General features: G+C 39.8%; 2 protein-coding genes across 2 annotated transcripts; one reads left to right on the top strand and one right to left on the bottom strand.

Annotated features, from left to right (window-relative positions):
- Window positions 1-2,495: 2,495 nt before the first annotated feature.
- kbtbd13b (kelch repeat and BTB domain containing 13b) lies at window positions 2,496-6,146 on the bottom strand. The gene has a single exon (XM_085281150.1). The coding sequence runs from the start codon at window positions 6,072-6,074 to the stop codon at window positions 4,632-4,634; it is 1,443 nt and encodes a 480-aa protein (XP_085137276.1). The 5' UTR covers window positions 6,075-6,146; the 3' UTR covers window positions 2,496-4,631.
- An 845-nt stretch (window positions 6,147-6,991) lies between these two features.
- Window positions 6,992-13,249, top strand: LOC146570204 (serine/threonine-protein kinase pim-3-like). The gene is made up of 6 exons (XM_085283092.1): window positions 6,992-7,277; window positions 7,896-8,005; window positions 9,062-9,112; window positions 10,493-10,856; window positions 11,102-11,278; window positions 12,037-13,249. Exons 1-6 carry the CDS (start codon window positions 7,145-7,147, stop codon window positions 12,237-12,239), a joined length of 1,038 nt encoding a protein of 345 aa, XP_085139218.1. The 5' UTR covers window positions 6,992-7,144; the 3' UTR covers window positions 12,240-13,249.
- Window positions 13,250-16,306: the final 3,057 nt, after the last annotated feature.

Genomic DNA, 16,306 nt, shown 5'->3' with positions numbered 1-16,306 from the left:
CTTTATGCAAGGACCTCCAGGAGGCCACTGGTGTGAATGTCTCTGACCAATTATAAACGGACTTCATGAGTGTGGCCTGAGGGCATGGCGTCCTCTTGTGGGCCCTGTGCTCATTGCCCGGGACAGTGTAAATCATGATTTACCACAGAACACAAGAATTGGCAGGTCCACAACTGGTGCCCTCTGCTTTTCATAGGACACCATCCATCATCTCATTAGGAGTTTGTCTTAGTCTTATCTTCCTTTATTTTTAGCCGTTTATCAACCTACACTCTCTTGGATGCTATCGAGCTAATCATAGTAACAACTACGTAAGGAAAAACAAGCATATTGAGATGAGTTAAGAGGTCAAAGGTCAGCAGAGACTGACATGGTGAAAAATGTCTTCAGCCACGCCTCTTTTCTGTCCAAAGAAACATGCACACAATGCCTGACAACACAGACTAATTAAAGACAGACAGACAGAAAAGCTCAGCAACTCATACATTTTATATTCACCAGAGTCACAGGTTATTCTGCTGACATGGGTGGGATGGGTGGGGAGTCTGAAAACCAAAAGACACAAAGGAGGGAACATCTGTGATCATGGGGACTGATTGTTTTCTCTGAAAAGTGAGACAAGACTGAAATGTAAGTGAAGTGCTTTGGGAAAACATACCATTTATTTTTGATCACAACAACTGATTTAATTTCATTTCTACCAGCTTACATAAGCTTTAACTGCCATTATTTTTTAACATGTTACTAAATGACTGGCTAGAACTGCCGTATATCAAAAGTACAGGCTAGTTGTGTAATGATTGTGGACAGTGTTTTCTTGGTGTTCCACAGGCCCTTTATGGCCAGTTCATGATGATCTGAACTCTAAACTATGTCTGAGTCATAATGCTAATGTGTATCCTGATATGGGTATAGTGTTTGATCTTATAGCTACTTTTAGCATGACAATGCATCATTTTAACAAGGTGAAATCTTCTCAGTCTGGCTTCCAAAACATGACGATTAGTGTCAATGGATTTTAGGTGCTTCCCCAGACAACAGATCTTAATGGAATGGAGCATCTTTGGGTTTTACTGGAATAGTGGAATCTTAAAGGAACAGAGTCCAGAGAGTACGTGCCCATGTCATGGGTTCCCCATGTCAAAACTTGTCCTGGTTTTCAGCACCAAATGTTGGATCTCGACCAGGCACTCTCAATCCATTGCACTGAATCAATCCATAGAAGGAATCGTGGGCAGCATGATGGTGTGGTCCTGAGTTCAACTCCACCATCTGGCCATGGCTTTTCTGTGGTGTGCAGTTTGCATGTTCTACCACCAAGTACCATAGGCATAAATGGTTGTTGGTCTTTCTGTGTTAGTCCTGCAACAGCAACCTGTCCAGGCTTTACCCTGCCTCTTTCCCTGTGTTAGCTGGGAAACGTGACTTGTTTTCAGTAGCCTTTTATTACCAAAACAAAACACTTCATTTTGTTTGTTTAGGTTTGTTGACGTTGTCCTTCACTTAAGTGTGTGTGTCCAAAAACTTGAGATCTGCAGCTTGTATATTAAGGGGTTTCCCCAGCTATTTCCACCTCTAAGTGAAGATATAGGTAGGCGTATTAGGTCAGATCTAGTGTGATCGATCATTATTTATTTTATTCTTGGCTTCCACTCATCCACCACGATAAATACTAAGATTTATCTTCTTTTGTTGACTATATGTTACATTTTACTTAATATTTTAAAATATATTATAACTTGCATGAAACAAATCAACAACAAATTGGCATGAAAGAACATGCTCCTTTTGTCGTCCATCTTCTGGACATTGTAGTTTTAACATGGTAGGTACATTCTTAAGCTTAGGTTTAGTTAATATTCTCTGAGCACTATGGTTCTCTTTCCATCAAATGAATCAATTCATAAGTTGGTTAAAAACTGCTGTTACCTGCATAAAAAAGTAAATAAGCTGTTGTATTTGACCTCAAAGATCAGCTGGAGTATAAAATAGAAATACTAAAGTAAAGAAGACAATCAATATTTTTTATTTTGGTAGTTTAGGTTTTGTTTTTCTTGTTTGTTTGTTTAAAGTGTGTAGTAGGATTGGTTCATGTGTGTTTGCAGAGACGCAGAGCAGACAGAGCATGCCCCCAACACTCATGACAAGATTAATGTCTATAGACAGACGTTCATCCATCACCTAGGCTGGGTCCTGGCTTCTGTCCCAGACTAAAGCTGACGGGGGTCACATAGAGCGTCCTCCCATGTGTGCAGACCAGACATTGGCCTTCCCCTTATTCTTGGTCACATTTACCATTACAGAAGATCTATAAGAAGATAGTATTAGGAACAGTCCCAGGGTTGTATTTGACACAATTAACATTGTCGTTTCTCTCCCACCTCAGCTCTGTTACTCTCTCACATTATTGTTCTCAGTCTTTCTCAAAATAAGGCTGTGTACCTGAGATCCAAAATCAGAATACTTTATTAATCCCTAAGGAAATTATGTGGGTTACAGTTGCTCCAAGACAGTAACAGTAATAGACTAAACTACTTAATTAATACAATATGTTACAGAGTTAACACATTTAAGAAATAGCACTAATATATACAAAGCGCTCAATTATAAATATCAAGAATATTAGACGGGTGGGAATATCACAGAGGTGAAATATATATGATTGACATGTACCTCTAACCTGTGAACATTGTCATTTGCTATTTTACTGTACAAAGGTACTGTGCAAAAGGTGTAACTATTTCAGTCTACATCGCATTAGGTGGAGGAGTTGTACAGGGAGATGGCCATGGGCAGGAATGATTTCCTGTGTGGTTCAGTGGTGCTTTTTGGAAATCTCAGTCTCTCACTGAACGTGCTCCTGTGACTAGCCAGCATGTCATGGAGTGGGTGGGTGGTATTATCCAGCATTCCATTTATCTTTGACAACATCTGCCCCTCAGACACTATCCTAAGGGAGTCTCGCTCCATCTCCACAACATTACTGGCCTTGCGGATCAGTTTATTTAGTCTGTTGGCATCTGCAATCCTCAACCTGCTCCCCCAGCACGCTGCAGTATAGAGGATGGCATTGGCCACAACAGACTCATAGAAAATCCTGAGCATTGTCAAAAAGATGTTGAAGGACCTCAGCCGCATCAGAAAATAGAGTCGACTCTGGCCCTTCTGTGGAGTGCAGTGGTGTTTTTAACCCAGTCCAGTTTATTGTCAATGTGTACTACAAGGTATTTATAGTCCTCCACAATGTCCACATTGACCGCCTGGATCAAAACAAGGGTCAAGGTTTTCCTTCAGTCTCCCCCCTTATGAAGATAGCCTGAATCATTTATCTCATTTTTCATTAGACTGGATTGCCTCATATATATTTGATGGGACTTTCTCTGTTAAATCATTGCATTTGTTCCAAGACTCTTGTGCACTGGTAGAAGGCACATTGCCTTCTACCAGTGCCAGTCTATTGGACAGGTGTCCATCCTAGTTCAGTGTCAGGCCTGGATAAGTGACTGGGTTTACTCCATATTTATATTCTGTTTTTCTAAACATATACATTGATAATAAATAATAAACTATGAAAATGAATAGCATGTCAGGTATTTTGTGTCCTTTTTCCAGTTTGTTATACTTTTATACAGTCTGCTACTGTCTGCTGAGCTGCCTGGGGATGCTTCATTCACTTGGAAATAAGAGTTTACATGTACCATTATCCCATTAACATGAATAGGAGAAAAATGTGTGGCTGGATTTAGAAAGAATAAAAAAAATTGAATCAATAATCTTAGCTATGGATTAAAAACTATATATTTCACATTCAAGCACCACATTTTTTTTCTTACTAACAAAAGCCACATGGAAATTATAACCAGAACCCTAAATACTAAACTGAGAGTATAACCAAGCAATATGTTACAAGAGAAATGATGCAAAGCTCAAAACACCATACAACAGTAACAAGAAAGAGCCAGAAAGGAAAACATGATAGAGAAGACCTAAACAGCAGACAAACTAAGAATTAAATTAAACAAAAATAATAATAAGAACTAAAAAGGACCCCCCACATACACACACACACAAAATGCTGAGTCAAAGAGCAAGGACTGAAATCCACAGCAAATGCAGATCTTCTGTCGTGCGCCCTCCACATTTTAACTTTAGAAACTGAACCTAAATTTAATGCATTTGTTCAGTGAGCCAAAATAGAAGAGATTTGTCTCACTGAACAAGAAAAAAAATGAAAAGCTGCACCTGAAGTAATTAAACTGCAATCAGAGTAGCAAGAGCACCTTGTATAAAATTCAAAGTGTTTGAAATTTTGCAAAAACATACACATTTTGTTCAGTTGTTGTGGGTAATGCTGATAATAAAATGTTATCATTTTTACTATGCTTGTTTCACATGTCCAATTTCTAAACATGTACTCTTACCAGTAGCACTTCATAAAGAGATAAAATCACTACCGAGCAAACCTGAGTTCATTTTATTGGTTCAGTCAACTTTTTTATTCACTTACCTGGATGATTGAGCATGCATCAGGATTAAAAATAGTAATATTGCTGTAATAAACAAAAAACTAACAAAACCCCATCTGAGTTTAATTTAAATAATACTGATAATCCAAAAAGCAGACAGTGTCACTACTGCAGGCTGAGAGCTTTTGGCAGCTGAAGCAGAAATGTCCACACAGATCCACTTCTTGGGAAACCCTTCATCTGCCGCCTAGGCTTCCAGGTTTTACCTTCCACTACGTATTCTAGAGTCATGCTTCTGTTCAGTGTAAACACACAGTCCCCTCTTACAACAGCAGTGAATAGTGAACCTTTACTGTTGGCGAAGTGTCCAGGCAGGGTTGACCACTGGCCCAAGCTCAGATTATAACAGTCTATGAGGCATCTTAGGAAGTCATCAGATGGGCCATTTCTTATGATGAAGAGGTTGTCCCTGTGGCCCACCATGCAGTGACCATAGCTTTGGTGCCTGATCAGTGTGGTAACTAGATGCCACTCATTTTCCCCAGATGCATACTCGTAGATCTCAGTGGTCTCCATTGGCCTCCATAAACACACAAATATCCTGCTCATGGTTTTGGTGCAAGCTGCTCCTGCTGCCGGCCGAGGTAGGTTAGCAGCAAATGTCCACGTTCTGTTTTTTACATTGTATATTTCCACAGACGACATTACTGTTCGCTCATACTCCCCTCCGATGGCATATAAATGACCATGGAGACCCATAAGGCTAAGATTGTAACGCAGCTGTGCTGGGCTGGGAATCCTGCTCCAGCTGTTGCTTTCAACACTGTAGCAAAAACAAGATTCCACAACTTGTTTATGGATGCCATGAATGCCACCAATTATGAACAGTTTGTTGTCTAAAACAGTCACTCCAGCCATTGAGGTGCTGGCCTCTAGTGGAAGATCTGTTAACACTTTCCAAGTATTGCCAGTTTCATTGAGGTAGCAGATGGTCCTTGAGGCAGCATGTACAGTTTCATCCAAACCACAGGTCACATGGGCTCCTACAGCCATGAAAACATGGGGGGTCAAAGACTCCACATAAGAGATAAGCTCTAATGGTAAGGTTTTCTTGACCTCTACTTCAAGGTCAGTGTACATGTCTCGAATGAACAGTGCTGCTGCATGGTACAGATCCATAAGTCCAAAGACTGCAGAGGTGTGATACATCAGCAGACAGTTTTCTGCATCAAGAAGGTCAATAAGATGCCTAGTAAGTGGGGGCACCTGCAAGAAAGCTGCACATTCAATGGCTTCCACAATGTCGTCCTCATCCAGAATTGGCTTCTCTCCATGTAAAACTGCTAAAGCTAAAAGGAATCCTTGAGCTCGCAGAGACTTGAGGTGGATTTCTTCCTGCTGACATTCCTTCATACCGGAGCGATACAGAGCTTGAAAATAGTCGCAGCTCTGCACCAGTAACATTTTCTCCTCAGAGAACTGTCTGTCTCCAACCACAATAGTTAGTTTAGCCGAGACGAGACCAGAGCCAGCACATGGTAGATACCTTTCACAGTCTGCACCATTGAAGCGGTCACTGTCCTCTGATTCTCCATTGTACACTGACATTATAACTTGCTGGCAGTAACAAATATCCTCTGTAAAAATTACACAACAGGTTAAAGCTCTTGGAGTAGAGCACAAGAGCAGTGACTCACTCTTTAGAGTGGATCAGTTATTGCACAGGCTTTAAAATAGAAGCAGCTAAATATAGCAGAGAACAAATGATCGGGGTCACATTCATGTAGTGGACAGGACTGAAAGGGGTGAATACAGGGTTAGTGGTTGTTGCTGATACAAAATCAAAAAATCAGTTTGCCCCAAATTTACATTTGCTTTTTGATATAAAACAAATATGCCTTAAGAAATCTTTTTTTAGTACAATACTTTTATAACTTAAAATTGCTACTTTATGGTATTTAACAACAGTGGTCTTGATGGTCTACACATAACATGGACAATCAATGGTACAACAAAATTAAATCTTCACATTGACCCAAAAAGTAACATATGAGTAACTGGAGCTTCCAATAGCAAATCATCTCCATTACCAGTCTTTAGCGAATGGTTTGGAAAAAAACAAAACAAAAACGACATCATATTAACTTTCTCTCACATTGTCCAACCAACCTTATTACCATAAACAATAATATCATTTTAATTCAAATATTAAAATCATTGCATTTTAACATTATTTATTTATTTATTCGTTTATTGTTGGGGGAAGCGCTTTTTCGTTTTTGGTGTGCTGCAGCATTGCCGAGTGACCGTCTCCGAATCCCTGCACTAGTCGCGTAAAGAATAAACTAGGCCGTGGGTTTCTCATTGAATTACGACTACATTTTCAAGAAAATGACTTCACATTTACCTAAAACATGGGGCCCCTTTGTTTTTTATTCCATTTAAGTGTGTTCGTGTAGTTTTAATGCAGCAAGCTTTGTGGTACAATTTGGTGTGTCAGCGGGGGTCAGGCGGAAGGATTTTCTTGTATATACTGGCAGCAGCGTTATAGCGGAGCAACCTCAGACTTCGGGGTTTGCGCTCTGTGGACCACATCCGGAATGGATTTTAGGTTATGTTTATCTCTCCCGTGAGAGGAGCCGAGGACTGTTTTTTTTTTTTTTTTTTTTTTCCTGAGGATGTATAGCGCCAATAATTTCTCGGTGCGGTTGAATTATTCGGGAGAAGTCAGGAGCAGCATGCTGCTCTCTAAACTGGACACCCTCTCACACATGTCGTTCAGCATGGACCTGCCGGTGAAGCTCCTGCAAGGTAACAGCCTCGACTTCGCAGCTGTGTCCATTTCACGTCACTTTATTTTACCCGCCACGCTTCAAGTCTTAATCAGAAATGGATTATTCGAAGCCGGGATTTCGAATCGGGTTGGAAAATCTGGGTCATCTGATACAAAATACAGATTTTTCTGGACTTAGTTATTCATTTAGCTAACATGTGACTAAACTAAAATGAATTTATTATTATTATTATTATTATTAAAATAATAATAATAATAATAATAATAATAATAATAATAATAATAATAATAAGTATTGAAATCAACTCAGCCTGAATGGAGCTAGGACACCTTTACCCCAATCGGAGGGACTTAAACCACTTAAAGTTTCATATATCTGCCGAATACATGGCGATCATTGTTTAAATTAGGACATTTTCAGGCCAAGGACGGGACCATTTTGACATCTAGGTGTCTTGTATAACGTAAAGTGAGTTTTTGTCTTTGCTTTAAACGTTGCAAGTGTATTCGGTGATGTGTACGTTTGTGTCGACGATTACACGCAGTTCTAATCGCGGGACGTACTATGTTGGGGTTTATTTGCAAAGTTGACATGACTTTGATTAGCCCTGACTTTTCTTCCCTGTGCTCTGCAGCCAACGCAGAGAAGCAGTCGCTTGAGAAGCAGTACCGGCTGGGTCCGGTTCTCGGCAGTGGGGGATTCGGTACCGTTTACTCAGCTGTTCGCCTCGCTGATGGTTTGCCGGTAAGAACCGAGGGGCGGCTTTGTTTTGGTCGCAGCACATGGCCAACTCTCATTGTCAAGATGCCTTGTAGCAGACAGCTGAGTTTCCTGTTTGACCCTTCAAAATCAAGCCGTACTTGAATGTTCGAGTTTAAAAACAATAACTGACAATCCTACTTAAATATTTTGTATTAGGCCTCAAGGTTCTTGCATTAAAAAGGAAGACTGAATTTGAGACTAAATGAAAACAATTATCTCAAATACGAATTAATTGAATTGAAATAATGAATTGACAGTCATTAATTTTTCAGTCTTTGTTAATTTGGTCCAGTCTTTCAACAGCCAGAATGAAGAGGCATTGTTTTATTTAAGACCAGTGTCTACATGACTTGTAGTCTGCTCTGAACTTAAATCTTGTTGTTTTCTCCAGTAAATGTGTCACATTCATATGAATTCAATTAATCTAGGCTTTGTTTTTGTTTTTTTAATTGTTGTTTTCAATTACAGCATCTCCTTAGTCTGTTAAAAGTATTGGCTTCTCGCCTACATTATCATTACAATTTTCCATAGCTGTAATTTTATCTATCATCATTTTATTATGTAATTAACAAAAAATTGAAAATTCCGTTTCTTTTTGTCAGTTCGGAATAAAAAAAAAAAACTTTTTCAGATGCTGCTTTTATTTAAAACCCACATCTGTCACTCTTACTTCCTCTTTTACTGCTATCAGCTGTGCAGCTTGACTCAGTGCTGGCATGCCTGGCTCATGTCTTTGTTGTCACAAAGAAAGCCGGTTATTAAACAAAAGTGCTTTACTCTCTGTTCCTTCTGCTAAATCTTTACTTATTGGAAGTAGGAATTTGACAATAATAGTTATTTTAATTACAGTGGGAAAATAAAGTTATTTCATAAATCAGGAACAACATTGTTAGACCAAAAGATTCATATTATCAGCATGCACAGATCTACCCTAAAGCTGCTGTATGATGGTTTGTATTTTAGTATAGAAAGAGAATTTATTCAGTTTTATTCTGAGGATATGTTTATAATATTTTGATGGTGTTTATTTACATGTAGGTGGCAGTGAAACATGTGAGCAAGGATCGGGTGACTGAGTGGGGTTCTCTGGTAAGGGCTGCCTGCATTTCTACTTGCAGTTTAACAGTTTTAATTGCCTTACTACCTGTTTTCTTACCACTTCAGCTTCTATTACTATGTGAAATTATCTTTCGTGTTCACAAATAGATGAATAAAATGAATATTAGGGGTGGGGGGAAAAAATCGATACTGTGTAGTATCGTGATATTTTGTTTGCTAATAATGTATCGATACAGGGACAGCAGAAATCGATATTTTGTTACAAAAAAAGTTTTTGTGGACTGGAACATGCTCCGACTTCAGAGCATGTTGATCCTTTTTCTGAGCAAGAATCCTGACATTCCTTCACTGTCCAAATGTGTTTAACTTTTTTTTTGGCAGCAATAAACATGACAGTTTACTTATTTTAATTTAAGACATGTTTTATTTTAATTAAGTTTAAAACTTTTTTATTTAATGTAAAATTATATTTTGTTTTAATTTACTTTCAAATTCTTCAGTTGCTGAAGAGGCTGCATAGGTTTCACAAATTGCATAGTTCAGAATAGCTATAATTGTACCAGATGGTTGCATTCAGTTAAGTTGGACTAGACTGTAAAACAAACCGATCAGTTTGTCAACAATAAAACTGACTGAAATGAGAGAGAGACTGAGTGTGAGACTTTGATATTAGATAAAATGAATATTGATAGTTTACCTTTATGTACAGAATCTGAATATCGCAAAATATTTTTAAAAATTGCAATAATATCGTATCGTGCGTTAAGTATTGCAATAATATCGTATCGTGAGATGTATGGTGATTCCCACCTCTAATCAGAATCAGAATCAGATTCTGATTAGAGGTGGGAATCACCATACATCTCATCATGGTGATTCCCACCTCTAATGAATATGTCTGGTCAATAACTAAGTCTAAATTTCTACTGCTGCTATGTATGGCCCATGAAGCTTCTTACTGTGCCCCCAGTTTCCTTGTGTTCTTTGCATGCTTTGGTATAGTTGCATGACTGGTTATCATTAGACAAAAAAGCCACTGTCAGAGTGCGTGTGCTTCTGTAGGATGAGGTGCTTGTTGCATGAATGCATTAAATGATTTAAAAATCAGGATATAGGTTTTGTTTACCTTAACTTTATAAACTGCTGTAACAAAGGAACATCACAACTGTTGGGACAAATAAAGTATATCTTGTCTTTATAATCATAAATTTTTTACCAAGCAAAACACCCCAAACACCTTAGTTCCTTGTTTTTGGATTTGTTTGGATTTCCAGCAACCTGTTGGTCCTCATGTGCCATTCTTCATAAAAACCCACATGATCGTCTTCCTCTTCTTTGCATACTTTTATCTGTATTTAACTTGATGTAATTTAAAGGACGACATCCTGATTATTTAAATTGCTCTCTCAGTCCGGAGCTTTAATTCCTTTAGAGATTGTGCTGCTGAAGAAAGTGAGTGGGACCTTTGCTGGCGTGGTGCAGCTCTTGGATTGGTGGGAGCAGGCGGATGGCTGGTTTATAGCGATGGAGCATCCCAAGCCATGTCAGGACCTGTTTGATTACATCACAGAACGTGGCGCTCTTGATGAGGAGGCAGCACGTGGCTTCTTCCTGCAGGTACTGGAGGCCATACGTCACTGCTATGCCTGTGGCGTTGTCCACCGTGATATTAAGGACGAGAACCTGCTGGTGGACCTGAGGACCGAGCAGGTCAAACTCATTGACTTTGGCTCAGGGGCTGTTCTTAAAGACACTGTCTACACAGAGTTTGATGGTGAGTCCAAATGTCCCATTATCTGTCACTGTTTTTGTGTCTGTCACTATTTTGTGCTCCCACCCACACATCCCCCACTCACACACACAAAATTACTATTTAGAGATGGATCATTATGCTCAGAAAGTTGCCTTCATTGATGAGGAGGACATGTTCCTGACTCTATAGGCAGCCAGGAGTTGCAGCTGGAGCCATTGCTTGGCTTTAAAATGCCTGATGCTTTTCTGTATTTGTCCTCCCTGCAGGGACACGAGTATACAGTCCTCCAGAGTGGATCCGATTCCATCGATACTATGGGCAACCAGCCACCGTCTGGTCACTCGGTGTGCTGCTGTATGACATGGTGTGTGGCGACATCCCCTTTGAACATGACGAGGAGATCCTAACGGGACAGATCTATTTCAGGCGAAAAGTCTCCTCGGGTCAGTCTACCCAGTGATAGAAATTGTCTCTGTTCCTGTTTTGCAGCATTGGCATTTTTAGTGGCAAAGAGGGTGGGAAAACTGACCAATGAACTGACATCATACACACAAATGCTCACAAGCATGAAGCATGAAAGAGGCTATCCTGGGCTCTGTTTCATGAAACAACTTCATCCACTCTGAGTTGATTGACTCTATTTACTAACACACTGTGCCAGTGCAAGCTGGATTATGGCAGAAAAAGAAGTGCCAGTATTTACAAAGACAGTGCAATGACAAGATTGTGTATAAGAGCTGGAAACTCAGATTGTTGTGACTCACCCTATTGCAGGGGTCTCAGTCCTTGAGGGCCGGTGTCCCTGTTGCAACACACCTGAATAAAATTAGGTCATTAGCAAGAGCATAGAACTGCATGCTGAAGTGTCAACCCCTAACCCTACTCAAGTAAATTTAAGTTAATGTAAGTGTTTGGAAAAATGTACTTCTAAAAATACTTTTGCACCATGTTCATTCACTCATGAGCTGCTGTAAGATGAATCAAATGGCTGAATTGCCACCTCAGCATGCACTCAAGTTCTACAGTCTTGCTAATGACCTACTAATTGTCTTCAGGTGTGCTGCAATAGGGACACATGGAAAAGTTTCAGGACAGCGGCTCTCAAGGACTGGAGTTTGAGACCCCTGATATAAATGATTGGTCATTGGTCAGTGTGTTGTGCCTCAAGCTTTTGTACTAGTAGTTTATCGTTCTGTTGCAGAGTGCCAGCAGCTGATTGGCTGGTGTTTGTGCCAGCAGCCGTCCGACCGGCCAACCCTGGAGCAGATCTTCCTCCACCCTTGGTTGATGGGCAGCAGGGCTCAGCGAACAGACGAGGCAGCCATCACACTTCATGCTGTCAAAGATAACACCTCCTGCTCCTTCTTGAATCCATCTTCCTCCTACTCCCCTCCCAACCAGTAGAATCTCATGGTGGGCATGGTTTGGACTTGACTGACAGCTGTCCTTCAGTGTCTATGACATGTCGGTGGGAGTTGTTCACAGTTGTGGATGAAGTTTGCTGCTGTGGCGCAGCTTTGTGCTGCGTTAAAAGTGCCTTGAATTTGTTTATTTAAAGCTGCTATGGGGAAAGTGTCATTCATTGGCAAAAACCAGACTGCAAAGGGAGAGAATCTCTAGACCAGGGCTGCCCAATCCCAGTCCTCAAGAGCTACTATCCTGCAGCTTTTAGATGCATCCCTACTCCAACACAGCTGAATCAAATGGTTTGATTACCTCTTCAGCATGCCATCATGTTTGGTAAAGGCCTTATAACAAGCCATTCATTTGATTCGGGTGTGTGGGAACAAGGATGCATCTAAAAGCTGCAGGACGGTAGCTCTCGAGGACCGGGATTGGGCACCCCTGCTCTAGACGTTGAAAATGAAAACATTTTTGAACATCTGGTTAAATTCTGCTGTGTGCAGCCACATCAGGGCAATGGAACATCTAATCGTCTGTAAGGCTGCAGGGGATTTTAAGTCTTCCAGATATATTTAGTTAGTCTGCAATGTAACACTTTTTTGTTTGTTTGTTTTTTGTTTCTTGTTTCTATGGTTAAACAATCATCTGGACAGTCGGTTTTTTAGTTGATTGGGTTTTTTTTCTCGCAGGGCTGATTTTACTTAAAATGTGTCCACATCCAGTGTGCTTGACAGGGAATACCTGCAGTCAACCTCATCTGTTTGTCAGGGTATAAGATGCACAGTCAATGCAAATATTGTGTTTTTTATTTTGAAAACATGCATTTTTGTTATATGTATATACTTTTGTATGCATTTATTTTATTTTGTTATCTTCTTTATTGTTTTTTAAAATATTTTATTTGTTGACATTTTGAAATGTAGAATCCTGGCAGGAAAGGTTTCTTCATGGACATTATTCCAATTAAACTTTTTTTTATATATATATTTTTTTTATATAGAAGCAGATAATATTGGTCTCAATTCTTTTCACTATACTACACAGCTTTTCCCTGTCACAGCTGCCACCACCAGTACTCTGACTCAGTCTTTCTCTATTAATAGCTGTCAATCAGGGTCAAGGCCCTCATAATGTAGGTATGATCAGCTTTGAAGAGCAGAACTGTCTACAGGAACATTTATGGCAAGCCAAATATAATAAGTTTGTTTAATACTCTACACACAAGCGTGACGGCCAGCAGTAATGTTGGCCACTCATGTAGGTTATGTTGTACGGCTCTGCAGAAACATGTAGTCATGTAAAAATATGGCAACTGTTTTACTTTGCGTGCTGGAAAGCTAAAAGTTGACAACTGCCAGACAGGTGCCAATCTCTCCTTCACATGGTTAATTTTTATGTGACTGAATAACAAATAGGTAAAGGTTAAAAACACTTTTTTAACTTAAAGAAATCCTACACAGTCCTACTCTGTGCAAACCAGGATTTGCATGTAGCCGGAGTTTACCATTGCCTGGTATATACCCTCTTAGTATGTTACTGGACTGCAGTATGTCTCTCCTGAACCAGGGGAAGTTGTCGGAGGGCTGGTGCCGTGGAACATCATGAGGATGTGTCCATGCTGCCCGCATCTCCAGCACTTCTGCCCTGACAATTGCACGGCTTCTGAACAGCTGGGCACAGTTTCTGTGGCTGCCGGGAATTGTGGAGAGACAATGCATTTAATCAAAGGAAATGGCTGCTGCTCAGCAGAACCTTGAGAAACCTTGTTAAGGCCAGGTCTGCCTGACTTCCTGCCGCTGGCCTCGGCTGCTCCCGCGATGGAGCTAGCCGCACTGCCGGATGGTCCTCAGCCAGGGTCACGGCAATCTCAAGGCTCGAGGACCGGTGACAGCGGATTCACTTTGCTGTCCCAGCCAGGAGCCCCTCCATGGATTGCTCCAGAACCACCATGTTCAGCACGAAAACTTCTCGCGGGGAAGGGTCAGGCTGCAGCCACCTGGCCACAACATCATGCACCTACCTAGCTAAGGCAAAGGGCCAGTCCCCCATCTGACAAGAGACCCAGCAAGTCTAGGATTGCCACTGGACCGCATCAAATGATGTACATGCTGTAATTTGGAGGCTGAGGGCTGTGGAACATCTGTTTCATTTGTTAAAAAAAGATCTAAAGTAAAGCGTAAAAATTCATCTTTACGTTTTCTTCCTTGAAGGCTTTATGAGTTTTTGTACATGTGCGTCTGTGTGTTTAAGTGTGCAAGTAAATGAGTGAGTTTGTTTCTGCAAGCCTTTAAAGTGAAATGTGGTGGCTGCAATGTTGAGAAGCAAGTATATTAGCATTCTGAAGTTTGCCCTGTGCTTTGATGCAAAGTTCTTGTGTTGAGGGTATGTTGGTGTACATGTTAATCAATATTAACAATAATTCAGTGTCCAAGTTCAAATCCCTCAGGTCAGTGGCTCAGTTTTACTGGCCCATGTACATTTTTATTGGCTTGGGATTTTTAATTTTTTTTAGAAAAGATATTTTTAAATATTAACGCAATTTAATCGAGTCAGTATTTTATAATATTTCACTTTCAGTCTGAAAAATGTTATGAAACTACAAACCTATAACAACTCCGGTCACAAGACTGAGGCAGTTAAGTGTGTTCTTCTGTCATGCAGACAATCCATGAGAATAAGGAAAGAAATGATGGAAACTGAGTCAAGGACATAATGTACAACGTAGAAGTGGCGTACAGTGATTTAGTAAGGGCAGCACTATTCAGTTTTCCTCAGAGGTAGCAAAAGTGCAGACATTCTGTACTTAAGTAGAAGTACAGATACTTATGTTATAAATACTGTAAAAGTTAAAGTACTGATTTTACTTCTTTACTCAATGAAAAGTGAAAAAGTGCAGCCTCTGAAATGTACTCAAAGTAAGAAAGTAAAAAGTAGTCTTTTAAGGCCATTTGCAGGCTACGAGTTATTACTGTGCAAAGCCAACTGAATCCTGTATTAATATGATAAAATTATATTAGTACAAAGGAATATAAACTTTCAGTCCTAATATGCTTTATGCTAAACAGTATAAAACTGGTATGAAGGTGGAATTCAGTGAATGAATCTACGTGTCGTCACCAAAAATGTAAAATAATTTCCAATTCCCTTCATTTAACCTACCCATGACCAAGAACATCACAGCTTCTGTGCACCAGTCCGACACAGTACAGCAAACCAACCTGTTTATCCTGCATTAAACTGCACAGTATTTTCATGCAACCTTTCAATAATACAAAGTTACTAAGCTATACCTCAGTTTGTTTTGCAGGATGTTTCACAATATGAAACATCCTGCAAAACAATGTCATATACAGAGCAAATATCTTATTTTTAAAAATGAGGATTTACATGTTAGCTTTAAATTTCCCCCTCATCAAATCCCACTGGCTAGGCCTTAATTTTAAATACAACTTCTCTTCTTCCTATCCTGTCCTGACTTTCTTATCTTTTTCCACCTCTGAGTAAAGTTAAGTGTAGCAGCAGATACACCTTTAGCTAGCAGACACACTGTGTGAGAAACAAACAGTCTGTGTCTTTGTTGAGCTGACATAAACCTTACATTTGAAAATACTTACACTTACAAAATGTTACCCCCTTTGTACATGCTTCTCTTCTGTAGAGCTAGGTAGATGCTGAAGTACGCTAACCCCTGGTGATTGACACACCATTAGGACTATCTTTCATGTTTTACTGTGTTGGCTCAAATCGGTTTAATGTTTGAAGGCCCGCTGTGGCATGAAATTAAAAATCACTTCAAATATGTTAAACCGAAAGTAGTCTATTTTGAAAATGAAAGGAGTGGGAAGTACAGATATTTATGTGAAAATGTAGGAGGAAAAGTAACGTTTTCAGAAAAATAAATACTCAAGTACAATTTTCAGGTATCTATACTTTACTTAAGTACATTAACGAAATATTTGTACTTCGTTACTTCCCACCTCTGGCGACATAAGAGGATCAAGAAGCAAAATGATTGGCTAGTGACCTTAAATGATTCGACAATCCTACAGGAGGCAGTAATGCACTAT

The sequence above is a fragment of the Mchenga conophoros genome, linkage group LG7 (assembly GCF_057382185.1).
Source record: "Mchenga conophoros isolate Kocher_MC1m ecotype Shallow Benthic linkage group LG7, M_conophoros_male_GT1.1, whole genome shotgun sequence".
Classification (NCBI taxonomy): domain Eukaryota; kingdom Metazoa; phylum Chordata; class Actinopteri; order Cichliformes; family Cichlidae; genus Mchenga; species Mchenga conophoros.
Note: the sequence above shows the minus strand (reverse complement) of the source record. Positions and strands in the feature narration are given on the sequence as shown.